At 39.2% G+C, this 23469-nt stretch overlaps 1 protein-coding gene across 1 annotated transcript; it reads left to right on the plus strand.

Annotated features, from left to right (window-relative positions):
• Positions 1–6381: 6381 nt before the first annotated feature.
• LOC108665914 lies at positions 6382–20093 on the plus strand. Its single transcript, XM_018152714.2, has 15 exons — positions 6382–6570; positions 7209–7379; positions 7548–7666; positions 8030–8171; positions 8818–8908; positions 9545–9599; positions 9887–10154; positions 10551–10775; positions 11194–11272; positions 11846–12234; positions 12695–12733; positions 13186–13224; positions 13650–17369; positions 17521–19568; positions 19953–20093. The coding sequence occupies exons 1-14, from the start codon at positions 6492–6494 to the stop codon at positions 18924–18926; spliced, it is 6822 nt and encodes a 2273-aa protein (XP_018008203.1). The 5' UTR covers positions 6382–6491; the 3' UTR covers positions 18927–19568; positions 19953–20093.
• Positions 20094–23469: the final 3376 nt, after the last annotated feature.

The raw sequence follows: 23469 nt of genomic DNA on the forward strand, positions 1-23469 counted from the left end.
GATACAAAGGCATAGATTGCATGCAATCGAATCCGCGTTCGTTTGAGCTGGTTGGGAGTCGGATGCTAGCATATCTTCCAAATCAGTTTCAGGTATGATTTTCAGATATAATGAAAAAAATTAAGGAGTAAATTAATTATGACCGTAAAAGAAAATAATTTGGTGTGCTCTGAATCAACTGGTCAAACTCTGAACAACTAATACATCAAGTGCTCTTAATCAACTCGAATATAGGTGACTTTTGCATTCAAGTATATTGGTAAGATCTAATGGAACTTTTTTCAGAATCAAGAGTACATCCTTTACTGGCTGCAACGTTGTGAGGCCTCCTCAAGATATCCTTTGCTCACCGGAGAGTGACGCATCTCTACTGGCGACCTCGGAAACGTTCATGCAGGGCGCAAAGCTTATGCAGCCTTTCCAAGATCTTCCTTGTTCATCGGTGACTGTAAGTGATGAGTCTCTACTCAGTCTACTGGTGTCAGTAGCAAACTTGTAACTTTTACTGAGCACAACGTGTTCTACTGAGCACAATGTGTCTTTCAGTAGATTCCTCTTGCTTATCCGTGAGTGACGCGCACAATTAACAATATTGGGATTTTCTCTGTGTTGCCTGACGTAATGTTCATGCTGAGGCCAATTTCTGACGACCTGCAAACCAGTTTCTAGTTGCCACTTGCCTGGAACTTTTTTTTTTCAAGGCGGAACGCTTTTTTTTAAGTGAACCTCTAATCTTAGATTTCCACTCTGCGGGTGAGGTAACCGTGTTACCTACTTTGAGTTTGGTTTGGCAAGAACCCTTCTATCTAGCATGTTAAAGGCAAATGAAAGACTGATGTCTTATATTTTAAATTGAAATAAAAATACAGTGAAAATGATGTTCAATAGAGTAGCTAATTATTGAGTGGTTACAGTACAGTGTAATGAGTGGATGAGTTTAACTGCGCTCCAGAGTTATGAGTTATGAATAGGGATAGGGAGCATGGACAGGGTTACATGTATTCCATCATTGATGAACTGAAAAATAAAGAGTACAAAAGTCAATAAATGATTAACCTGTCCACTGAATAATAATACTAAGCCTGAAGGGTAATTGAGTGTTGAAACTGATGCAATAAAACCCTAAAATAGGTTCTTAATTGATGGCAAGCTGGTTGCGTGCAGCAAGAAAGAAATATGAAAAACAAAATAGACAAACATTATAATATTTGGGGTGAAATCAGTAAAACATTTGCATAGATATGCTAAAATCCGTTCCAAGATAAATCACTCTGGTAATTGGTAAAATTTGTGAAGTTTTTAAGATAAATACACAAAATCAAAGCATTCAAGAATACATTGCAAGCAAAAGACAGTTGAAAAAAGAATTGCAATAAACATTGGATGATGAGATGACTAACAAAGTTAATTAATCAGATTAGCAGGTAGCAAAATTATGAGACACTCACAAAACAATTAAAATGATCACACCTAATTAAACTCACCAACAACTTGTGGTAGTTCCACTTAACAACTCATTGATTTAGGTATCAGCAATTGCACTTGCATGGTCTCTCAATTACTTCCACAATAATTAGCAAGTTGTCACGAATACCATTAATTTACTGGCTGAAAAGAACAGAAAAAAATATACATTCAACAATAATTCATATACAGGTTCATCAATATTTAGCGTTACAACTTTCAGTGGTTAGAACTATGAAATGAAACACAATTGTGAATGTTTGAAAATGTATTTATGTAGGCAGAGGTTCAGAGATACAATTCCTACAATTTCATTCAATATGTCCACTATCTGCACCAATAACGAGTTGTAGACGCTTAGAGAAAGCCTTACACTAGTCATGAATGACACTCTGCGGGATTTTGGCCCACTCCTTCAGCAGTTTGACCTCTAGGGCATCCAAACTGCTTTGGTGAATGGTCAACACCTTGCTCTCAAGGTATGACCAGATCCCAAAATCCAGAGGATTCAGATCGTGTGATGAATTGGGCCAGTCATCTTTGGTAATGAATTGGGGAACATGCTTGGACAGCCACTCCTGAGTTGATTTGGCCCCATGGGATGGTGCAGAATCCTGCTGGAACAACCAGGGGTGTTTTTGGAAGTACCGTACTTTCATGCCCAGGGCAACAATGCACCAACAAGGATGGCATCTTGATAGTTCTTCTGATTTAATTTCACTCCTTTGTCAACAAAAAAGAGGACACTCCTTGAGGACTCTGTTACATCTGCCCAGACCATCACTGAGGTTGGGCATTGCTTTCTAGTCTCCACACGGGATCCTTCTTCCCATTCTTCAACCAAATTCACTCATTTTGGGAGTTGAAGTGGTGTTCAACATTGAATATCTTCTCATCACTCAAAACGAGGTTTGGCTATGTGCCATCATGAATGCAGGAAAGAAGAATCTGGGATCTTTGGAGGCGTTTGTCAACAACTTGAACAGACAGTTGGTGTTTTATGACATGCTTGAATGGGGACAACTTTAGGTCCTTCCAGAGAACAGTCGACATGGTTCCATACAACACATTTAACTGTTTTGCAAGTGTATTGATTTTGAAAAAACAATGTAGCACTAATTATTGATGACCCTGTATAGAAAGCAGATGGTTGGGTGAAGAAAATGGGTAGATGCCTCCTGGCAACAGTGTATTAATATGCGTCAACATGGAAGTATAACTCCGTGATGATGGCAATGTGTACTAAATTTACCAAAGCATACTAAATTGCATAATATTAATATCACTCAATGGTCAATACATCTGCTTCCTAGTGAAATTTGTTTGGAAAATAGTGACAACATTTCTATCACATAAATTCTTTGTGATAATAAAATAAATCATTGCCTTGTTAGCTGATGTTCTTTATTTCTTCCTTGAAAAAAAAAATAATTTAGATTTATACTGGCTTTCCTGTCAATTACCGTTCAACCTTTAAAATTGCAAAACAAATTATTTTATAAAATGAGCTTTCATTGAAAAGCTACATAATTGACAATAATCCCCATAAACTTTTTATTTAAGTATTAAAATCACTTGTTTGCTTGAATTGCAAGTTAACCAGGAATTTAAAGGCAAAGAAAATACCACAAAAATTCACCATATCTTTATAAGAGAAAACGTTTCGGAGTCCAGCTCCATCATCAGTTCAAAACAGAGAATTCTGTTCAGAAATAGTTCAGACCTAGAAACACAAATAAATCAATTAGTAAAGTAAAATGCGCTAAAAATAAATAGATAAGACATGAAAATAATGCTAGTAAATGTAAACGGCCTATCTATTTACTATTTCAAGAGGAAAGGAGCTAGAAGCGGCATTCAGACTAGGCTTCTGTTTGAATATATACAGGGATTCTAAAATTCGTAGATCACTAACACCGGATGCGGAAGCTAGAATTTTGAAATCACTATCAGATACAGAGGTGTTGCACTGCTCGGCATGAACACGTACAGCAGAATGAGGTAAATGTGCAAGTAGGTTCCCTGTTCTATAACTCCTGCCCTTATGCTCAGCCAGCCTAGTATAGAAATTGCGTGCCGTCATACCGACGTACGCTGATGCGCACTGCGCACAACTATATCTGTAAACTAGTGATGATCGCATAAGAACAGGTAGGGTATCCTTATACCTGGAAAACAAGCCGATTCTAAAATTGTTAACCAGCAACACATGAAGATTTACATCCGGAAGATATTTGGCAAATAAAACTTTTAATTCCTTTGACATAGTCTCGGATGCGGGTCCAAAGTAGGGAAAAGAACAGTAAACAACTTTCCTATTGTCACACTTAGGAACGACTGCAGTATATTGCTTGGACATAAACATTTTAATTTGGATGAGCACCAGGTGTGATGGAAAGCCATTTTGTGAAAAGATATTGCGCAACAATTCAAATTCAGGTGTAGTACTAGTTGATCGCAATCGTTATAACAGTAGCATTACTAATCTGATAACCGACCCTTCTAAATTCAAAGAAATTACTGAGCCAATCGCTAAAATAGTTTTGAAGATAGAGGACAAAATTAATAATTTTCTACGAAAACTTAAAGATTCCGCTGTACTATCATCTGAAACATATTTTCAACTTCATGTTTCTGGCTCTGGCCTGGGTATCTTGTATGGTCTGCCCAAAATTCATTAACCAGATTTCAATGTGAAATTTCCATTCTGCCCAATTTTTGCTGCTTATAATACCCCTAGTTTCAAACTTGCAAAATTTTTGGTTCCGCTTTTGAACTGTCTTACAACAAACCAATATACTGTGGATAACACTTATATGTTTGTAGATCGCCTGAAGAGTTTTACCAATGTTCACGAATTTACTATGGCCTCTTTCTGAAACCATCGATATTTGTCTCAATTCATTGTTTAAAGATGTCAATGACCTTGTCATGGGTTTTAACTGCAAGTTTTTCAAATCTCTTCTTGAATTATCTGTGCTAAACTCAATTTTCGTATTTGCTGGCAAGTTTTACAGACAAGTTGACGGTTTGGGCATGGGACTTCCACTCGGCCCTACCTTTGCCAATATATTCATGTGTTTTCATGAGGCTACATGGTTGGCCAATTGCCCTCTTGATTTTAAGCCAATTTTCTATAACCGATATGTTGACGATACTTTTTTGATTTTTAAGCACCCCTCTCATGTGGGCCTTTTCTTTGACTATCTTAATCTCCAACATAAGTCTATCAAATTCACCATGGAGCTGAAATCAGACAATAGCTTGTCTTTCCTTGATTGCAAAGTTACCAAATTTAATGGCCGTTTCCAAACTTCTGTTTTTAGAAAATCGACATTTACCGGCTTAAGCACCAGCTTTTTTAGCTTTTGCTCCTTTCGTTTCAAGTTAAATGGGGTCCAAACATTGATAAACCGCGGCTATCGCATTTGTTCTACTTTCCTAGCACTATGTCAAAGGAATTAAAAGTTTTATTTGCCAAATATCTTCCGGATGTAAATCTTCATGTGTTGCTGGTTAACAATTTTAGAATCGGCTCGTTTTTCAGGTATAAGGATACCCTACCTGTTCTTATGCGATTGTCACTAGTTTACAGATATAGTTGTGCGCAGTGCACATCAGCGTACGTCGGTATGACGGCACGCAATTTCTATACTAGGCTGGCTGAGTACAAGGGCAGGAGTTATAGAACAGGGAACCTACTTGCACATCCACCTCATTCTGCTATACGTGTTCATGCTGAGCAGTGCAACACCTCTGTATCTGATAGTGATTTCAAAATTCTAGCTTCCGCATCCGGTGTTAGTGATCTACGAATTTTAGAATCCCTATATATATATTCAAACAGAAGCCTAGTCTGAATGCCGCTTTTAGCTCCTTTCCTCTTGAAATAGTAAATAAATAGGCCGTTTACGTTTACTAGCATTATTTTCATGTCTTATCTATTTATTTTTAGTGCATTTTACTTTACTAATTGATTTATTTGTGTTTCTAGGACTGAACTTTTTCTGAACAGAATTTTGTGTTTTGAACTGACGATGGAGCTGGACTCCGAAACGTTTTCTCTTATAAAGATATGGTGAATTTTTGTGGTATTTTTTTGCTTTTAAATTCCTGGTTAACTTTTTATTTAATCTCATGACAGCTTATTCTACCATAGAAATTTATTATTTTAAATCATTCAAAATTTTGCTACAGAAGAATATTTTCATGTAATGCTAGGCCCGATAGCTAGTAAATCAGACGTAGCTTATCCTACCAACGATCCAAAGAAGGCTTGGCTTGCAAATGCTCACACATTTGTGTAGAATATTAATACCATCCTTATTATCTTAACCACTTTTTTAATGATTTTCTTTGTTTAGAATGGACTGCATACCTATAGGCAGTGCAGTCCATTGTTCTGCACTCCAGTATGGTGCAATGCATGGCAATCCAGGTGCAATGCAATGCTGTCATTTACAAATGCTGTAATGAATTGTGCTTTCACTGGTAGCGCTGGTGAGAATGAATGAGTGGTGATAATTTGGTACGAATGAGTGGTTCAGTATGATAATAGTTCAGTATGTCAGTCAATCCATAATTTAATATCTCAGTCTTGACATGTGGTCAAGGTTGCTGATTTATTACACCAAGAATATGAAACAATCATTTGAAATTTTACTGGGGTTTACATATTGTGCCAACATGAAGTTGACTCTTAGCATCATCCTTGTATTAATGTGTTTTTTTGCCAAATAGGTAGCCAAACTTTGCAGTTACATGCTGATCAAGTCATATTTTGATGAAAAGCTGGTTGATATCTTGTTTAAATAATTTCAATATTCTTAATAAATGAATCCTAAATGATACTATCTATAAATAATTTTTGTTTTATGGTTCTCATTCTGTACTTTTATCTTTTTTATTTAATTTTTCAGTTGTATAATAATTCTATATTAGCTAATTTATTTATGCAGGTTGCAAGTCACAATCAGTTCATAATTTTGTAACTACTACTTCCCTTTTATCATTTCATCTTATTTCAAATGGCAACTGATTCAACAAATTATAATGATGAAGACATTGATTACCTTCTACCATCTGAATTGGCACGGCTTGTTCTGGGTGAGTTTTTTTATTGCTTTTGTCAATATAACACAATCATTTAAATGTGTTGTAATAAAATATGAATATATTAATTTTAAATTGTAAAACATAAAAAGAGTATATATTAGAGTTGTGTAAGCATTTATAGATTATATATATATATATATATATCTGTAAATGCTCCCATTTTGAATCAAAATTAAGCTAATTGTGAGACTGATGATCATGCATGTTTTGGGATTGCCCACCGTCATGTTGATGTTGAGGGAGAGTCTCGTGAAGGAGGTGAGGTTAACTTGTTCCTGTACTCTGTTGCCAGCAACCAAGTTAGCATTGGAAAATAAAAGAGTTGTGCTAATTGGTATAATTATTATTTTTAAATGGCTTTGTAATTTCAGACTGGGTGTGGAAATAAAAGTTGGGCTTTGCAACTTGGAGGTAAAGCAACTTATCAAAATAAGACCATTTGCATTATTGGTCTGGCACTAATTAGAAATGTCTAAATAAATGTCTGTGGAAGGAAGAATTAACCCCTTTTCCCTCACCCTGTTTTTTCTACAAATAACATAAAAAATAAGGTAATTTATCTAATCTCACTATATTCTATCTCCTGCTGTCATGTTTTATTTACAATTTAATCATGATAATTTGTTCAGGTTATCTTGAGAGACGTGGATGCACTGAAGCTGCCAAGAAAATGCTGGAAGAACTCCCAGAGCTCAGCGAGGTTGCCAACCTCAGGAAGAAGAATCGCAGAGTCCTGGGCAGAGTCTGGCAACTCACTTTAACAGAGGCACTTCTTGACTACTCATACTCCAGGGAACTTGGTAAGAAAACCTTGAGACAGCATCACTTTGCCCCAAGTATTCTGGAAAACTTGAGTGTTTCCCTCTGTGATCAATTTCTCATTTGAATTTGGTGAAATTATTTGACAAGTTTATCTTATATTTAGTTGTGTGTACATGTGTCCTGAAAGTTTATTTAACCTTGGGCAGTTCGACGTATATCGTCCCAGAACTCGCACATGTTAGGTCATTTGTTGGACAGCAATTTGCTGAGTGAGCAGCTGAGGTTCCTTCTTTCTGCCATCACTGAGAGCAAGAAAATGAGTCAGGTTAGTTTGGACAGTAGTCAAGAATACGGTATTATTGCTGAACAACCACAATAAATTGTTCATTCTTTCTATTTACTATATGTATTGAGTCATAGGTTTGATCAAGGAAGCTTAGCTTCTTGATATGAACTTTTTTTAAATTGAGTTGTGTTTCTATGCTGCCATTTATGTTGTGCTTTTTGTTATAAACTTTTCCCAAACATTTTGTGTGGAATTTTGAGTTGTATGATATGATGGCCATTTTAGATAGGTACCGGTATGCTTACAGGAAAGATTGCTTGAATTTTTAGGTTATCTGCTTTCAATATACATATATATACTGAACATTAATCAAATGTACCTGGTATTTGTTTGTATTGACAGTTGTGTGCTGAACAGAAAAAACGTATGAGGCCAAGCATCATTTCTGAGTCATCAGCTAATGCTAAGAAGGCAATGATTCGAGATCCTTCTCCATCTCCCCTTTTTTCTGAGTCTGAGACTCTCTCACTCCAAAAAGCTGCTGGTAAGTCAGTAATTGTCTCTAAATTACAATAGCAAAAAGCAATTTGATTTATGCTTGAAAATGTCAATCAAATGAGTGTGAATTGTGTATAGAACTGTCTCCATTGGCATCATCATGGAATTGTACTGCAATTTTGGTCAAGCTTCTTATGGGGTTTGGTTGCTACTTTCATCATTATTATTGGTTGGTTATAATGGGTTTGGTTGCTATTTCTATTCCATTTATTATTTGGCTGTAAATTGTTGTTGAAATTGATCAAATACATTGAAGTAACATGATTTATGTAATGATTCTACTGTCTAATCCTTTATATCACAACACCTAATTGCATGTATAATATCTCGCTCCAAACTCTCATTGCAATAATTGGCAGAGTAAGCTATAATTTAGTAGTATATAAGATGACATATCTTGTCACTCATAACATTGATAATGAATCATCTCAGCCTTTGTGTTGAGTGTAATTAATTAATAATTTGTGTTGAATGTGTTGAAATAAACACATTCAACAAAATAATGTGTTGAAATTAATTTATTATTAATTAATTTATTTATGAATAAATAAATAATTTATGAATTATTTATTATTAATTAATTAATAATAAATAATTCAACACAAAATAATTTGTGTTGAAATAAACTCTAGAGCCTGTGGAGGATGTAGCATCACTGCCAGAGAGTCAGCCAGCTGCTGCTGAGACATGCAGTACTGAGCGCTCATCCCCTAAAAGGAAAGGGTGAGTTCATTTTTATGAATTCATATTAAAATTTCATTTTAATATGAATACAAAATTCATATTAAAATCAAATCAAATATGTGGTTTGATAGGAAATTCAATTAAATCAAATAATTTCTGTGCATCATTCAAAAAAATTTGTGGTTTAAGAAATCTCAGTACAAAGTGTTGAAAGAGAAGAATTGCCATTTTTAGCGCATTTTCTCATTTATGGAAAAAATGCACTATTGTGCTCGCCATGTCCATCTGTCTGTCTGTCCGTCCGTCCGTGACCTCAAGTTTTCGTCGACTAGAAAATGCGCTCTCTGTCACTCACTGCAGTGAGTACTGAGTTATACTTTTTCAGTCAATGCTATGTATGTAGCATTGAAGTAACAAGGAAAGATAATGTATGGGATTTAAACTCCTATATTTTAATTTTTAGATTGTTTCCTATACGAAAATTTAAAATTGAATGTAAATTTTTAAATACTCAAAATATCACTTTGAATCAAGCAGTTAACCTTATAGATAGTGATTTTTGCACACACATTCCTGTAATGATGAGCTACCTACTGCCAGTAATTTGATTCATAATTATAAAAGGCCATGTATATGATTTTAGCAAATCGTCTGACTTCTATTTATTTTTGACAGATACCACGCCAGAAGGAGACCAACAGAGAGTGACCGTGCCTCTATATTGAAGGAGGTAAGTAAACGATTGAGATTTGAATCTGTACATTATTAATTAGTTTATTGATGATTTGAATTGAAATTTTCTGTTGGAATGAAAATGATAATTTTTGAATTTCCGTGTGGGTGGTCGTTTGAGTGTGCAGATATTCTCTTATAATTTTTTAAACACTTTTGAGGCAAAAATAGATGTGTGAACAAGGACTGATTTGACATTTTGGGTGCTAAATTTCAAAGCGAATCCAAGTTCTAATGTATTGACTTTGATACTTCAATTACTACCTACTTATTTACATTAAACAGTATCAAGAGCAGCTGACCGAAAGCATCCTGAGCAACACAGCTTTCCATGAGCATTTTGCTGCTGCCATCAACAAGACCCTTGCCCAGCAAGGTGCTGCTGCGTCAGGAGAAACCAACACTCATGTGGTCGCCAATGAGATGGCTTCTCATGCTGAAGCACAGAATTGTCAAGACCTGCCTCCCGACTTCCCGTCAAACATAGCTGAGACAGTCAGCAAAATGATTATGGATGATCCGAGTTACCAGGATATGCTATTTTTTGGCGCCAGTAAGTTGTGAGCATTAAGAAATAAAACAGGGATAATTGGATTAATTTTAATGTACTGTAACATGCAGTCAACAATTGTTTGTTTCTAATAATACGTACTATTGTACTCAGCATAACTTTTCTCTGCTTTACCCAAATCCAGTATTATGTTGCGTATTTTTCATTTTATTGTATTTTATGTATTGAATGTTTTTCATTGTATTGTATGTGAATGAAATTTATGCTTCTGAGGCATTATCATTTTATCTCACAATTTCATGCTCTAGTGTACATTTATGTGAGAAAAGTATTCCTTTTGAACGTACAATTTTTACACTAAGCGGCAATTTTTACACAGCAATTTTGGCAATGAGTAAATCTTATTTTTAAATGCTAAGTGAAATTTTCTCCCCTAAGGACCTTCTGGAGATATCATCTCTTCAGGGACAAACCTATGTGCTGGCGATCAGAACTCCAGCGTCGCTTCTGCAGGCGGAACGGGGCGACCGCTGTCAACGCCTGAACCTCAGTTCAGCTACGCGCAGCTCACTGAAGATGAGAGGAGACGTGACCAGGAGATACACGACATCTTAAACGGCACCTCTACCGGGACCGAGCATTATGTTGCAATGGATACGCACGGTAAAGCAATGCTGTTCCTACCAAGGTTTCCAAGAGATGTTTCGGATTTTGCCTGGGATGGATGGTTACTGTAGGATCAATGCTGTTTCTGCCCAAGGTTTCCAAAAACTTATCAGACTGTTGCCTAGCATGGATACTTCTTGTGTTTAATGCGAGGAAAAGAATGTGTCATTATGATTGCTTAAACCTGAGCATTATTAAATTTGCATCCTTAGTACAAGTTTTTTTTGAGTATCAACAATGTGTTGGTTGATAGCAATTGGCAGCTTTTACATTTTGTAACAACATTGTAACGTCCATGAATTATCAGTTATGCCATTTTATCGATCTAATGCGCTAACAGGTATATTTTAGTAACTGAACTATTTTACCCAGTTATAAATGAAAGTTTTTATATTTAATTGTTGATTGATGACAGACGGGCAGTGTGCAGAGCAGACCGTAGTACCAGCTGCCCAGCCGTGTTCTCCTCACGGTCTACAAGGTTCTCTTCCTGGGTAAGTTTCAGCTAGAATTAATTGTGATCTGCGTCACTGCAAAGAGTTCAGTGGTGAATTCAACCCTCGTAAAGCTGCATAATTTTGAAGCGTGGCAATCGCACCCAAGTGTTGTGTACCAGCTGCCCAGCCGTGTTCTCCTCACGGTCTACAAGGTTCTCTTCCTGGGTAAGTTTCAGCTAGAATTAATTGTGATCTGCGTCACTGCAAAGAGTTCAGTGGTGAATTCAACCCTCGTAAAGCTGCATAATTTTGAAGCGTGGCAATCGCACCCAAGTGTTGTGTATGAATTATGCAACCCATAAAGCGGTTAAAAATACAATGTGTACCATAGGAAGTGAATAGTAATTAGTAAAAAATTCAAACACTGTTATGAAAAAAATATTGAACCACTGGTGTGTAATTAAAAGTTTTGCCGCTTCACAAAACCTATGCCTTGACCTGGTGGATGCTGCTTTAGATGCTATAATTTGGGTTGATGTAAAATTTGCCCTAATTTCCGGTTCAATTAACTTCTACATTGCCTTTCATTACTTTTCAATATTTGTATATATGAATTTTTATTATTTTCAGGTCGTCGGTGATACCGGAGTGCAGCTTGTATAGCACAAACTGTGATACTGCGTACCAAGCCAGCATGCCACAGGCCACAAATGCACCGCTCGCCAATGTGCAACAAACAACCTTCCAACAATCAGACATTCAGCAAACGACTCAGAATCAAACTAATTTGCAGCAAACGAACTCTAGTTTCTCTTGCTCTCAACAATTAGGTACGCAAGAATCTAACATCCAGAAGGATGGCCAACAGCTGGAGGGATACGAAGCACAAGGGGAGACGCCTGCAGTTGAGCCACCGCCCAAGGTCTTCTCCATTATTAGTGACAGCATCCCGATGCTTGACAACACCGGCAAATATTCACAAAAACCGGCAGTGTCTGAGCCCCGCATCACTCCTCCAGGCGTGTATTAACTGTTGCTTACCTCACTAATTTGGTTGTTCCCGTGTCAAAGTAGTCATCGAACAAATTTGTGATGATTTTTATATTATCAAGATGCCACTTCTGCTTCTAGCATCCATTACATTTGTTAATTTTGATATATTTTCATACGAAAGTTTTGTGTTGAGTCTCCACTGATATTCAAAGTGAAGGATTTGGATGATGGTGCGAACTAGGATTGACGATTTCAACACTGTTTTTCAATTAATCATCCTATACATGCGTTTATTTGTGTTTCGCATTAATTGCGTCCACATGTTTCTTTTAATATGTAATTATTGAGTTAGATAGTTACTTAACTATTGAATAAGTCTGATAGTTTCATAGTAACTCTAGATGAAATAAGGAGTTCTGGGATTATCGTATTTGTTTTTTATACATAAAATTTTGTGAAATTTTCTTACTATTTGCACATTTGTAGGTATGGTGGCCGTGCTTGAGATTCCCCCCATGGTCAAAGGTGAGCGTTAATGTTTTAGCTTTAATTAATTAGATTCATTAGCAAATTATTTAATCCACTTTTATAATTGCAAGACCTTATAGCAAATTTCTTATTTATCTATCCTTGAGCATGCTAATTAAATTAATCTGGGAAAACTTGAGTAAACCCTTAAGATGGATTTTATAGTTTACGTGGACCAATATCATAGTAAAATATCTCTGAGGCTGGCGCTATAAAGGGCTGTCTAGATTATTTGTCAACTATTGTTCAAGAGTTACATGTCTGTATTACATGTTTTGTGCCTTGTGTGAAATAGTGTACGTGTTCTTTCAACTCTCCCATAAATTTAATTGAAACATATGTTGAAGAAAATTCCACTAATGAAGATAATTTTCTTAATGAATTAAAGCAAATGCAATACATATTTTTGAATTGCTAATTAATAAGTTATAAACACATTGTTTACACAGAGGCTCCAGTGACACTGGCTCCAAAACCCATTGACTGCAGTGAGTATTTATTGTGGTATTTCTTAGGCTGAATAAGTCACATTCAAAAGAATATCTTACAAAGCTTTTACATTACAAATAAATTGTAAATTTTCACGCAACCAAATTTTCTAAACATCATCTATATGCAGTTTGGCCTTGCTGTTCCCAATAATATGATATTTAATGATAGAAGCCGTTTTACTATGGGTCTTTTGGTCAGGATAGAATTGACTAATAGAACTTTACTTTTTCAGTCACAGGGGCTATATAGTTTCTGCATTAATTTTACTTTGATTAGGATTTTCTGTTTTATATCATGAATTTGTGTACAAGGCTCAGGTTGTCACTGATTTCTACCAATGCTTAATGTCCTATATACTGCTTATGTCAGGATTCAGATTGAAATTTTATCCATAACTCTGTAAACATTTCTCACGTTCCAGGTATTATAACTCATCCCATGACCGTGACGCTCCCCAATCTGGTATCTATCAGCGTGGGATCTAGAACTGTGAAACTCTCAAGTCGTCAGAGAAAAAATAAAGCTGCTAGCGAGACCTCCAACGCCATGCCTGTGAAGTCAAGCGCAAGTGCCTCCAGTTCCAATGAAAAGTTACCACAATCCACGGCTGACAATCAAAGCTCATCAAAAGAACGCGCTAGTCGAGCTTGCGCAAGTAAAAAGAAAACTGTTCCTGTTATTGAATCTACCGGTGTGTCTCATCCAGAAGTCCTTGATAACACTGCTAAAGAAGCACATTCTGGCGTCAAAGCAACTTCTGGTACTTGTTTGTCTGAATCTCAAGATGAAAATGTTGGTGATGGGGCCAGCAATGCAATGGAAAATGTGCTTGACAAGTCGTCTGCAGTCTCACTTCGTGCCAGCAAACGTCTAGAAAGGAAGAATCAAAAAGAAGGTTCTGCTCCTAGAACTATATCCGATAAGAATCCAGCTTCTTCACCTTCGAAAATTTCTGTGGACTCGCGACCTAAACCAGTTGAAATTGTTAATTCAATTGAGCCTCGTCAGTTGAGGTCGAGAGCAGTAAAACATCCTCTCCTGGATGCGGCAGCTCAGCCTGCAAAAAATAGTGCGTCAGCTCTCAAGTTGCCTACAGAAAATGTTCAGGAGACTGCCATGAATAGAGGCTGCCAAAGCACGCCAAGCTATAAGCGACGGCGTAGCCACGTCAGGGCACTCGATTTTTGTACTCCGAACAAATCTCCGGTCGCTATTATGGATGTTCTGCCATGCCACATGCAGCGAAGCTTGTTTGGCTCACCATCGCCTGACAAAAACAGTTTTAAAATGTCAAAGCTTTCGCGTGAGTTGAGCCCCACACGGGAAAAGACAGCATTGAAAAACTTGAGCGCCATTGCAGAAGAGACTTCAGTTTTAGTGTCGGAATCTGTTTCTGACTCTCCTTCTCCTCGAGGTAGTAAGAAACGCCGACGTCTTGACACCTATGAGGAAGAAGGGAAACTTAACGTGTCTGCTGATGGAGAAAAAATATTATCGATGCCTCGCCTGTCCTTCTCACCAACGTCATCTCTTGGTTTGAACAATTTTGATTCAACCAGTAGCACACACCATGAAACCAACGCCATGGGAGCTGATACCAGCTGCTGTTCACCTAACTCCGACGTTTTACCTTCGTTGATGTCTGATGCACTGAAAACGCCTTTTAAGATATCCGAAGTTAGCCTGGAGGCTCCCACTCCAATCCATCAGAGTATTCCGAGCACTAGTAAGAAACTAAGTGGGGTCGGCTATGATCTCAATACTCCGTTACCCAAGACGTTTCCACCTTTCTCTCCATGCCCTAAGGTTTCTTCAGGGAAAAAAGACACAACAGTAAAGCAAACAAATCAAGAGAAAGGTGCCAATCACGTCCCATCTCGCACCGATGTTTGTAAGGATGGCGATTCTGCACTGACCAAAAATGATGCAAAAGAACTGGGTCGAAATCGAGCTCATGAAGAACTTAACGATAATCAAGACCAGCCAGAAGATCTGCCAGTCATGTCCCCGACCACAATGGGTCTTTTCCTGGAACGGGAGCTTCAGAAAAGCATTGAAAAAAAATCTTGGTTGGGAGTTGACGAGCAAAAAACAAATCTCTCGCTAGAAGATTCAATAAATTGCTCCCCAGGTCGCTTGCATGATCTGCCAAGTGAGGCTCATGTTGCATTCGATGCTATCAGCAAGCAAGCTTCAGCTGATCACAATACTATGCAGCCGGCTTCATCAGTTCTCGAATCACTCAATACCCCCTTAAAAGCGCAGTCCACTTCCATGGAGATAATGCTTTCTCTCCCTGAGTGTAAGGAGGCGATCATAGGCCAAAACGGCAGCAATATTGATGTGGTTGATGATGGTCTTTCTTCACGCGCTGCGCCCACGCCCTCGATTCGGCCGGAGTCGAGTTTAATTGACCTTGTCTCTAGAATTGAACACGGTGACTTTTCTGCTGCTGAAACCATCCTACAGAAAGAAAATCATGAATTAAAAAGTCGTAAGTCGAAGAGAAACAAAAATAAAAGAAGCGATGGCAAATCAAAGCATGAGCCATGTTCTTCGGCGATACTAGATGATGTAGTTGAATTGCAGCAAAACGAGCGGGCTCCTAAAACCGAATACGTGAGAGCTTCTAGACCTGAAGGGACTGCATGTGACTCGCGTGAAAATGTGTTGACAGACCTGATCCGAGAAGAAGTATCTAATGAACAACACGCTTCTCAATGTGGTCTGGTTAGTGACAAATTAGAAATTTCTAAGTTGGGGATGCTAGCGCCGGAAGCCGGATTGTTAGAGAAGCCAGTACTTTCTAAAAATCCGTCTAATCCTTGTAACCCTAGCGATAGAGCTACATCTGGGTCTATGTTTGACATTTCGGAATCGTCAAGTTCTCCTGAAGTTCCCTGCAAGAAAATGTGCACTGTAGCCTTAAACGCTGTTTCTGCTGACTCTCATGTTTTGAAGAACTCTTCGCCTAAACAAAGCAGTTGTCGTGGCTCATTGGAAGAAAATTTACATCTGGGCAAGACCCATAGAAGTAGCAAATTGGATAATGGAACTTCAACGAATGAAGGTGCCCATTCTAAAATGAGAGGTAAATCAAAAGTTGCTCTCAGAACGGCCAATGACCAAGTCGGAACCAGTCTGGATTTTACTACTAAAGATGGTATCCGAGTGTTTGCAGCGCAGGACAAAACGCCTAACGGTTGTTCAGAAAGAAGAGGATCAAAAAAAGCCGCTAGCAAAGTTGAATACTTGGAGAAAACAAAAAGAAATTTATCGTCGATAAACGCTTCACCGCCTACCAGTTGTAATGATTCACTAACAAAAAGTGAACCTGCTTTACCGAACATTCAATTAGCTGCTTGTCCTGAATCAATTCTTGACGAGCTACCATCAATATCTCAAAGAGGCGAAAGTAATGTTGAGCCGAGAAATTCTATTGAGACTCAAACCAAAAGTTATTCAAGAACAATTCCACCCCAACCGGCTCATTTGGGTTCATCAGACAAAGAACTCCCGAGAACCCCTCACCATTCCTCCAAACATGAACACCGCGGCCCTCCAATGACGCCAGCTGTAAAGCGACTCATTCACACTCTCTTCGATTCGCCTAAAAAAAGTCCTTGCCTCCATTCTTCTTCAGCATCCAGCCATGCTGAACTTGCCCCTGCTTCTCCTGACGTATGGGAGAAGTGGACGACTGTTTTATCATCTGGTGATGCGGACGGGTTCATTGTCGGCGGTGATTCTGCTCAAGGATCCCAAAGCAAGAAATGCCACCAGGACCAATTGAAAGATTCAGCAGCTTCCACATCTTCTTGCCCTCCTCAGGAAACAGGTGCTAGAAGAAACAGTAATGCTTCAAAACCGTTTAGTGATTGTCAAAAATCACAACAAACTTCCAATGATCCACTTTCTTCCGTGGATCGCGTGCCAGAGACAAGTTCTCTGCGGTCATGTAAGAAAAATAAATTAGTTGGCAGGGGTAACGATGGTTCCTCCTCCACTCGGCCTTTGCAGTCGCCCTCCACTCAGCCTTTGCAGTCGCCCTCTACTCAGCCTTTGCAGTCGCCTTCCACTCCCCCAGTTGTAAAAAAACTGCAACACACACTGTTGGGAAACTCCTCTCCATTGGTCTTGGGTGAGTGTCGAGTCACTTTTTATTATTATTTCGCTTTGTATTTCTTAATTATCAAGTCTTACTTTTATTTTTAGTCGTCGCTAATTTTTAGTGAAAATGTTTTCCTTGGAATCATAAGTAACCTTTTTATTGGCCAACCTTTTTCCAACAGCCCCGCCGCCAAACTCGAGGACTGTCGGTTACTCTTCTGGCCGCGCAGAGAGAAACTGCAACGACGACGACCTGAGCGACTCGTACGTGGAACTTGACAGCAAACTTGCCATGCTAGATGGCGGTTACTGTTTAAGCTCTCCCGATCGCCATGCCGGCCCAGGAAACCCAGTGGCAGACGACGTCGATGCACCTGAGCTGCTCTGCCAGGAGAAAATCGCTGGGTCTGCTCAGAATTCAATCAATCAGTGGCTCAGATCAATTGTGACCGCGCAAGGAGATGGTAGTAGTAAAACAACTAATAAGCAACGGATGGCGTCATTCAAACCACTGCCAGCCACGCCTGAAAAAGAGATGAGGAAAATTTGCCGCTCTATGATTAGGGATGATCAGGGAGCCATGGTTGCGGTCCCGTCGTTCCAACTTGACCGGGATTGTGGTCTTGGAAATACATCAAATTATAGTCAGGCGCAGAATCAATTTGTTCAAAGCACATCTCTTGAGCCCAGCAATGACAATGAGTCATCTCTGAGACCAGATGCCAATAAATCGAATGAAGCCAGAACAGAAGTGGGAAGGAATTCATGTGAGGAGCTATCTGATGATCAACAGATACAAATCCGCCTCAAATTATCGGAGTTCTTCCATGTGCTAGAATTGAATCTTGATGGTCCAAACTCTCATTTTTCGCCACAAACGACTTCTGTTGAACATATTTCGTGCACCCAAACGGAAAAAGCAGCAAAACCTGCTATTGAAACGAACATTCGATCTGGGAATGAGCCGCCAGCAGTTCTTAAGCAGATGGTACCAACCCACGTGATACCTGAGAGTGCCAAGCTCAGTTCGAATGGCAACTACCGTTCTGGAGGGAGCCGAGATGATGCTGTTTCATTCTCTAATGCCCTGACCTGCCATTCAGAGAAGAGGAGGACGTTTGATGGACACCGTCACACTGCTCCCGCGGATCGGGGACTCCTGGGCTATCCCGTGTTTAGGGTTGTAAAATCTGGGGAAGGACAGAGAGAGGATAAATCCCCTGAGAATTTGCAACATGAAACCACTTACCTCAATCAAAATACTCAGTCACATCCGTCATCCAGGGATGTCCCGCTGCCACGAACATCCCATTCACCGAGATCCCGAGCGTCCTCCTCGCGTCTCGTCGCACAGCGCGCTGTCGACAGCGGCGGTGGCAGCGTCCGCAGCGCCGACACTCCCAGTCCCAGTTCTCTCCACATTGTTGATTCTCCTCAATGGTCTGAGCTGTCTTCGCCTGACCTTACAAAACCCGGCGCTTCCAACTTGCCTCGTGGTCAGGTCCAAGAATTGCAGCCTCAAAATTTTAATTATTCATCTCGACATAATCCTTCTTTGGTTGAAGTTCCTTCGTGCAGTGTTCCCTAATCACACAGTCGGAATTCGGCTGCCAAATCAACACTTAATGTACATCCATTGCTAAACTCTAACGTGGGTATGACAAATTTGCGTTCATCAAACGAGAGCATTAATTCTGGTTATTCCAAGGCAACAAAATCAGTCAGGACTGCCCGAGGAGATTTATATTCGGAACAACATTTCAAGTCAAATTATGTTGCAGAAAAATCTCTAACCCGGGAGCAGCAAGAAATTGAAAAAATTCCCAGTCCCACTCACGACAAGCCATCATATACAAATCGCAGTCTTCAGTCTAAACCTCATGAGAAGGGAAAAAAGTCGCGCAATCGGGCAGGAATTGTAGCAAACGCTTTAGATTTCAATGCCCAGAGAGAGAGTACCAATAATAACGATGACGACTCATCAAAGAAGGTGAGACGAGCTCGGAGTTCAGATCAGAGAAAATCTTCAAGCGCCTCCAACATTTCAGACCCCAAGAAAGAAAAAGTTCATAAAACGCGGCGATCTAGTTCTTCTGGGTCGCGTAAGTCTGAACGAAAATCTCTTAAACATCAATCGCGTCCAGCGCAGAAGAGAGAAGCCTCCCCTTTACCTCGTGAAGAGACAAAGACTAAACGGCCCGCCACAGTGAGAGTCGGCAGGGAAGAGATGGTTAGTATAAAAAATTTAGAGTACTGTACTGATGCCTGTCTGTGGAGAGTATTGCTATACTTGCCTTGGAATCATTTTAGAATGTTTTGATAGGCTTATTTTATATCTAGATACCGTTAAGGAAAGATGATTCGTATGTATCCTTTCTTATTTTTCAGCTTTATCATACACACTTCAAGAATTGTATTCCTTTAGAGTTGGTTCTTATGAAACGTTGAAAAATATTTAACAGCAATCTAGAGTCTTATTCATTGTTCTTAAAGAGAACTAATTTGCACTCAACGAATTTATCGCCCCACTAGATTTAAAAGCCTATTTAGTATTTTCCCACCTCGTTTTTGTCGCTAATTATTCAGTAATAATGTTCAGTACGATATTTTCCAGGAGTGCGACATAACATGCGACGACTCGACGTTTCTACAAGCTCCCCTAACCCCCGGCAAGTTCTTATTTGCGTCTCCTACGCCTGCTTCCTCCACGGTATCCCATTCCCTCTTTCCTCCTCAAGACGCATTCACTCCCCACCATCGCTTCAAGAACCCTTTTACGTCCACCCCGCTTTTGGGGATGCCTGGTGAGCAATCACCTCCTGCAAATCAACGATCTATGGCAGAATTCAACTCAGACTCTTGTTCCTATTATGAGCGCCCACCTAAAACTCCAGGGGCTGATTTAGCACATTTTCAGACCAACGAAATGACTCAGGAGCTAACTGAGACTGATAAAGTAAGGATCCCTAACGATTGTGAAAACCTCCCTCAAACGGCATCCAGTCAACTGGAAAAGGCAAAGAAAAAACTGAATCAAGTTACTAAAAAGAATATCGGGGTATCGAAGGTGTCGCGAGGCAAATCCCAAGGTGACGATGCCAACAATTCGACAGCGAATGCTCAAGAGGAGTCATGTTTATCTGTCGCCAGAGGACCACAGGACAGTGACGCCAGAGGACCACAGGACAGTGACGCCACAGGACCACAGGACAGTGACGCCACAGGACCACAGGACAGTGACGCCAGAGGCCCACAGGACAGTGACGCCAGAGGACCACAGGACATTGACGCCAGAGGACCACAGGACAGTGACGCCAGAGGACCACAGGACAGTGACGCCAGAGGACCACAGGACAGTGACGCCAGAGGACCACAGGACAGTGACGCCAGAGGACTACAGGACAGTGACGCCAGAGGACTACAGGACAGTGACGCCAGAGGACCACAGGGCAGTGACGCAAGAGGACCACAGGGCAGTGACGCAAGAGGACCACAGGACAGTGACGCCAGAGGACCACAGGACAGTGACGACGCAGGACCACAGAGCGCGTTTAAGGCCCAAGGAGATATGGTTGTGAACCACAGCAGTTCTGCTACGACTTCTGTGCCTTACCCTCCTGCTTGTAACCCTCAGGAAAAGAAACCCAAGGTGCGTGGAAGGGAATTTTAATTTTACCATTTTCAATTACTGTTTATGCCAAAATTATTTAATTTGCCGTATAATGGTTTGGTATATTAGTGTAATTTATTATGAATTATTATTATTCTACAGATTGTAAAACAGGTATAACTGAAAAAAAATATTTATCCGTCCTATTTTAAATGATTGAGATATTAAATCCTGTACCTATAACATATCACCCGAAATATAGTTCATCAATGAAGTCGTATATTTTGAATGATCTGGTTGTTGAACGCAATGTGGTTGTCATTTCTCTTAATTTTATTCATATTTCACCTTTATCAGCTACAGAAATGCAGAAACAATTCCACTTTCGAATTTTAAATGTTGACCAAAAATACGTTTGGATATTTTCATTTCAAATTTTCTGCATGCTGGCGTCGATAATTCTCAGAACTGTTTCTTGCAGAAGCTGCCCTTACCGAAGAAGTCCAAGGAAGAAATGATGAAGTTCATCGAGAAGTTCCATAAAAAGAAGAAGTAGACGCTTTGGAATAGCTGCTCTCCGGTTTTGAATTCTTGAGAAGATTCAAGTTAACTGAAGTTCACATTCGTCAGCATCTGTATATTGTACCTACTTTCGTATAAAAAACGTGATATCTTCTTTCATATCTTTCAGTTTTTCATTCAGTTGTAGTTCTTCGTTAATCATTCAATAAGTAGGAAATGTAAATGGAAAATGTATTATTTCATATTCATTCATATTGCTCTGCTCTATTATTTATTTGTACGACGTTCCGAATATTGAGTCATACTTAAGGCTTGAAATCGAAATCAATTCTGTTTAGTGGTTATCACTTGCCTTGCTGTCTTCTGACATCTGGTTTGATATGGAGTGATTCGTCTCCTAGGTGATCCGTGGTAATGGATCCTAGGTAATGGAGTGATCCGTGTCCTAGGTGCCAGCCTTGAGATGCCAATTATCCTATTACGCCCTTATCCTTGAATTGCATGCCAACAGCACATTACTATGTGAATAAAATGTCAGGTGATCCCACTTAATTCCCTTGCGAAATTTGGTTATTTGTTTTTCGTTCATTATGTTTAGTGTACAAGTTTACCTCATACTAGTCATGTAGCATTTCTTCACGCTAAAAACTAAGGACTAATGTTGATAACTTACTGTATCGAGTGCCAATCTCTTAAAATAATTATCGAAGACTTGATGACTACGTTAATCAAATTGCTCTAATATCTTGACGATCAGGGCAATTCAGAATGGAGGAATAGAACGCTTATATGCTCTTGTACATTTCAAAAATCTGTTTCTTATCATGTCATTTATGTTCACCGGAATACACTTTGACATAGGTTCATGTTGAAATCAAGGAACGCAGTTACTTTTATTTTGTAGTGTGCTGCATTTTTGCATGCTAATCTTCATCTCCTGCTTGTGAGCAGCCGTCTCAAGGTGCCAACTACAGTTGCACGCTTGATGTATTTTCGTGTCGACCAGTCACGTATAAAGTCGTAAGCTTCTACATCGTTGCGCTCTCCTTTTCCCCGCCTTTTTCTGACCTCTCGTGACAACCCGTATTTAACCAAATAACTTCTTTCCTACAGAACGACTCGGCTCCTCATTACTTCACTAGTAAAGGAAGGTACGCGAGGTGTTCAACTAACTAGTATTACATCATTCGTCCTGTAACCCTTTGGTTCAATTTTGTTGTATATTTGAATTGCGCTCTCGAGTTGAAAACGTGTCGGGTTAGTTGAAGCGAGGTTTGCGGCTGCTCATGTTAACTTTGATTTACGGTGAAGGAAGCTAATTTATTACTGTAGACATCGTGAATCGTTGCTCACGGATTGTATTCTTAGAACCCCGATTAATTAAAGAAATAATCGAATTAAATGCCTTTTTGTTCCTTCTTCGGACTTACTGGCTACATCTATATGCTCTTCCGATGACTGTCCATTATATCTTTAAGGTAGAAAGGTCGGGTTTGGGAATTTATTTTATGGTTTAATTGCCTAGTTTCAAGCTAATGTGATGCGATATGTTTAAGCTTATCTGTTTGTTAGGCAGTGATCGTAAAAATAATCGTACGCAGTGGCTTGGAGGCCTGTATTGAAGTGTTAACGTTTTTAAAATTCAAAGCAGCTGATTCTAAATGCGAGTTTAAAGTCTATGACAAAATTCGACAATATCAGTCATCCAGTAAGTGGACGCATCATGCAAGCTTTTTATTCTCATCATATGGAGATTTTTGTAAAGTTATGATCTTGAAAACAATTGGTAGGCGTAAGTAAGTTCTCAAAATGTGGGGCACAGAGACCAGGCGATTGGGGTGTGAATCCCGGAAGGAAAGCTTAATCGAATCTAGGCAAGACAAATTGTATCTGGCGTCCCTACAAAAGATTTTTTGCACCTAATAATCCACAAGAAAATGTCAGTGCTTTTCCATCTTCTCGCAAATTGGGAAAAGAACATTATTCTTTGTCTACTGTT

Source organism: Hyalella azteca, unplaced genomic scaffold (assembly GCF_000764305.2).
Source record: "Hyalella azteca isolate HAZT.00-mixed unplaced genomic scaffold, Hazt_2.0.2 contig5880, whole genome shotgun sequence".
Classification (NCBI taxonomy): Eukaryota; Metazoa; Arthropoda; class Malacostraca; order Amphipoda; family Hyalellidae; genus Hyalella; species Hyalella azteca.

Coding starts and splice junctions, on each gene's coding strand:
- LOC108665914 (XM_018152714.2), top strand. CDS start 6,492: ATGGCAACTGATTCAACAAATTATAATGATGAAGACATTGATTACCTT. Junction 7,667..8,029: donor AGAGCAAGAAAATGAGTCAG/GTTAGTTTGGAC, acceptor TTGTATTGACAG/TTGTGTGCTGAACAGAAAAA. Junction 13,225..13,649: donor TCCAAAACCCATTGACTGCA/GTGAGTATTTAT, acceptor CTCACGTTCCAG/GTATTATAACTCATCCCATG.